The sequence below is a fragment of the Protobothrops mucrosquamatus genome, unplaced genomic scaffold (assembly GCF_001527695.2).
Source record: "Protobothrops mucrosquamatus isolate PMUCROS unplaced genomic scaffold, P.Mucros_1.0 scaffold805, whole genome shotgun sequence".
NCBI classification, from domain to species: Eukaryota; Metazoa; Chordata; class Lepidosauria; order Squamata; family Viperidae; genus Protobothrops; species Protobothrops mucrosquamatus.
The window spans coordinates 108,197-112,045 of record NW_015387071.1 but is presented as its reverse complement, the minus strand read 5'-3'; the positions used below and the strand labels follow the sequence as shown (position 1 = coordinate 112,045).

The following is a 3,849-nucleotide window of genomic DNA, read 5'->3' as shown; positions in this document are numbered from 1 at the left end:
CCCCCCCCAGCAAAAAAAAAAAGCCACTTCAGGACCCTCTTCTGGAGAAGCATTAAATCCCACCAGGACCTGCCTTTATTTCCCGGCTTGCAATCCATCACTTTGAACCTTGTTTATACAGTGTGAAAAAAAAACAACTGGCCGTAAGTCCCTTTTTTCGGTGCCGTTACGACTTCGAACGGTCGCTAAACAAACCGTCGCTAAGTCGAGGACGGCCTGTAGCATCCGCCAGCAAAGGGCAGAAGGTCCCGGCCCAACTCACAAGAGCTTCTGGAGGGTCCTCTGCTGGTAGACCTCGTTGGAGCAGTAGATGATGTAGGGGTGAAAGTGTCCGGAGGCGTGCGCTTCCACTACATCGCTGATGTCGGAAATCAGCACGTGCTTTCGGTGCCTCTTCTCCAAGTCCTCAAAAAAGCTAGATAAGCCCACCCCCAAAAAAACACACCTCGTGAGAAACTCACCCTACAATGAAGCTACCGCAGGACCTAAGCGTCGAGGTTCTGCCTGACGAACCCAACTGAAGAAGCACCGACGAGACAGTGCCATCCCTGAATGCGAAACTTTATTGAGTACATCGTTTTGGCACGAATGAAAGCAAAACCAGCTCCGTTTTTTTCCCACGCAAACCACTATCATTAAAATATAGAATTCTCCCTCCCTCTAATTAGTGCAGGTCACCGTTGTCCAATTAAGGGTCAAAATATTGCTATGAGAAAGTGTCTCTGTGGCTTGGCAAACATCTGCGGAAACGTCCTTGGCTCCCACGGCTTGACTTCCATTTTCCCCCCTCTCCTCCCGCCTATCGCGTTGTCAAGCTGAGAAGCAATAATGCTGGCAATATCATTGGCGCGCTTCGAGCTTGACACGTCGCTAGCAGGGATTTGAACGGGTGGGTCATTCGAGATGACCGCTCTACCACGCCCCACCTGGGGTTCCCACGCCTCCCCCTCCTCCCTCTCTGCACAACCGACCTCTTGCTGACCGCCAAGATGTCCCCCACATTGGAGAAGAGGTGATGGTGCTCGGTCTGGGTCATGGTCTCGCGCAGGCCGGCTGATTTCAGAAAATGCTCCACCAGGATGGTGAGACTATGGAGGTAGGAATACTCAGAGGTGATGATCTCAAAGATGGCCTGGGGGGAAGAGATGGAGAGATGAGGGAGAGGAGGTGGGCGAATGATGGCTTGTTGGCTGTGCGACGAGGTTGGTTGGAGAAAGAAGCTGGCTTGATCTGCTGGCAAAGCCTAAGCTAGAAGCAGCAAAGGTGTAGGCTTAGATATGGAATAACCGTCATTAAATTGGCGTTAAAAAAGAAGCTGTGTGGGAACCCAACATGGTTTCTCAACCTTGGCAACTTCAAGATGGGTGGACTTCAACTCCTAGAATTCTGGATGGATGGATAGACTTCAACTCCCAGAATTCCCCAGGCTGGCTCCCCATCTTTCTATAGCCTGGCCCTTGTAGGGTTCTCCTGGTGACCAAAAGATGACCAAGGCCGCCTTTTGAATGTTGAGTTGGGTTGAAGACCAAGAAATGGCACAGAAGATGCTTCCGTGTTCTCAAGAAGACCTCCCTGGTTTCTACACCTTTGCTTACCTCTTGCCTCTTACGTTCTTCTGGGGTTATCCAGTCCAAGATGCCGCTTTCCAGGACCTGCAGAAGACAAATTCAAGAAATGTTCTCCTGATCTCTGAATTCCTTGCTTGTGGGGCTGATGAAAAAGACCATCGAAGAAAGAGAGGAGAGGAGAGGGGATGGACTTTGAGAAGGACCATCTATGCTGTGGAAGTTCAGACCAGCTTCTTCTGCCAACAGGATTCACCAAGGGGCCTTCAAGTGCTCTTTTTGGCTTTGTGCTCTCCAGATGTGCACATTTCACTTCTCAGCTCTGGGGAGGTGAAGGCTTCACATCTGGAAAGGTGAGGTCCACACCTATTGTATTGTATTGTATTGTATTGTATTGTATTNAGAATAGAATAGAATATGAAGAATAGAATATGAAGAATAGAATAGAATAATAAAATACAGAGTAGAATAGAATAGAATTACAGAATAAAATAGAATAGAATAGAATAATGAATAGAATAGGATATGAAGAATAGAATAGAATAATAAAATACAGAGTAGAATAGAATAGAATTACAGAATAAAATAGAATAGAATAGAAATGAAGAATAGAATAGAATAATAAAATACAGAGTAGAATAGAATAGAATTACAGAATAGAATAGAATAGAATAGAATAGAATAGAATAGAATAGAATAGAATAATAAAATACAGAGTAGAATAGAATAGAATTACAGAATAGAATAGAATAGAATAGAATAGAATAAACTGAACTTCCATTTTAAAAATAAGCCAAACTCCCATTTTTTTTTCTTCTTCAAATGGGGTGAGAATTCTCCAAAGTCACCACGCACCAGCAATAATTTTTTTCCCCCTTTCCCTTTCTTTTCCCCCAAAGCGGTTGCTTTTAGCCGATTTAGCCCCAAAGAAAGCCATTTCCCGTCTTTCCCGCAGAGGCTGGAGGTCTCACCTTGCTGAGGGCCTTCAAAGCTTGGGTGGTGGCTTGGTACGCATCGCGCTTCACCGGGGTCTTTTGGCAAACGGTCTGAAATGGGAAAAGAGGGTTCGGGCCAACGTCTTCCCCATTTTACAGATGTTTGCAATGCCTAGTTTGGGGGGATCTTGATGGGTTCAGGACACCTCTGGCACAGGGTGTCAAGAACCAGCCCAAATGTTTTCAAGGACACGAAGGACAGGTGGGTCTAGCCCGGCCAATGGAGAAGGGAATCCTGGGAAATGTAGTTTATTAAGTTCCAGAAAGCCACAGTCTCCTAGCTGACTAAGAAGGGGGGGGGAAATCACAAATTGCATTAAAAAGGCAAAAAATGCAGCTAAAATAAATAATGGGTGAAGGGAAGGCCATAATAACAGAGCTAGATGCTGCCAGTTTCCTCCCTCCCTCCTTTTTCTCTGTTCCTCTCCCTCCCTCTCTTCCTTCCCTCCCTCCTTCTCTTTTTCTCTGTTCCTTCCTTCCTTCCTTCCTTCCTTCCTTCCTTCCTTCCTTCCTTCCTTCCTTCCTTCCTTCCTTCTTTCCCAGTTTCTACTTCGTTTGCTCTGCTAATACTGTTCAAATGTATTAAATAAAGTGTTAACTGTACAGTTAGTATTTACTCTACTAAACTCTGCAACCTGGAACTAAAAAAAAATTCTGCCTCAGGCAGAGGGCTGGACTAGATGACCTCCTGGGTCCCTTCCTACCCTAAGATTCCATGAAAATGCTTATAAGCGACACACTCAGGACTGCAGCAGGATCTTAACGTTTCCCGCTGAGTGAACATGACAGATGGAACCAAAGCAAAATGGGACCCGTTAGGGCTGCTGGAGGCCGGAACCGTTCCTCACTGAGGACTAGCAGCACAGCTCGTTCCGGAGGTTTGGCGATGGGAAGGCAGAACGGCCCCCCGTTTTACTCACATCCATGAGGAGAGGCAGGCGGGTCACTCTCTGCATGGGGAGGATGAGGAACGAAAACAAGGGCAGGCCGCCGCATTCCGGCATCCGTTCGATCTGCTTTAACGACTCCTTAAAGGCGGCGTTGGTGGCTCTAGAAACAGAATTGGAAAAAAGGGGGATCGATTTTTCTTCCCCCCCCAGCAAAAAAAAAAAGCCACTTCAGGACCCTCTTCTGGAGAAGCATTAAATCCCACCAGGACCTGCCTTTATTTCCCGGCTTGCAATCCATCACTTTGAACCTTGTTTATACAGTGTGAAAAAAAAACAACTGGCCGTAAGTCCCTTTTTTCGGTGCCGTTACGACTTCGAACGGTCGCTAAACAAACCGTC

At 46.6% G+C, this 3,849-nt stretch overlaps 1 protein-coding gene across 1 annotated transcript in view; it reads right to left on the bottom strand.

Annotated features, from left to right (window-relative positions):
* Window positions 1-3,849, bottom strand: part of ARHGEF16 (Rho guanine nucleotide exchange factor 16) — a 14,354-nt gene that overhangs the window by 6,006 nt on the left and 4,499 nt on the right. Inside the window, exons 4-7 of the mRNA XM_029284663.1 lie at window positions 1,596-1,652; window positions 972-1,132; window positions 263-415; window positions 102-108 (exon numbers count right to left, since the gene is read on the bottom strand). Of these exons, the coding sequence (XP_029140496.1) occupies window positions 102-108; window positions 263-415; window positions 972-1,132; window positions 1,596-1,652 (378 nt within the window). The remainder of the gene's footprint in view (window positions 1-101; window positions 109-262; window positions 416-971; window positions 1,133-1,595; window positions 1,653-3,849) is intronic.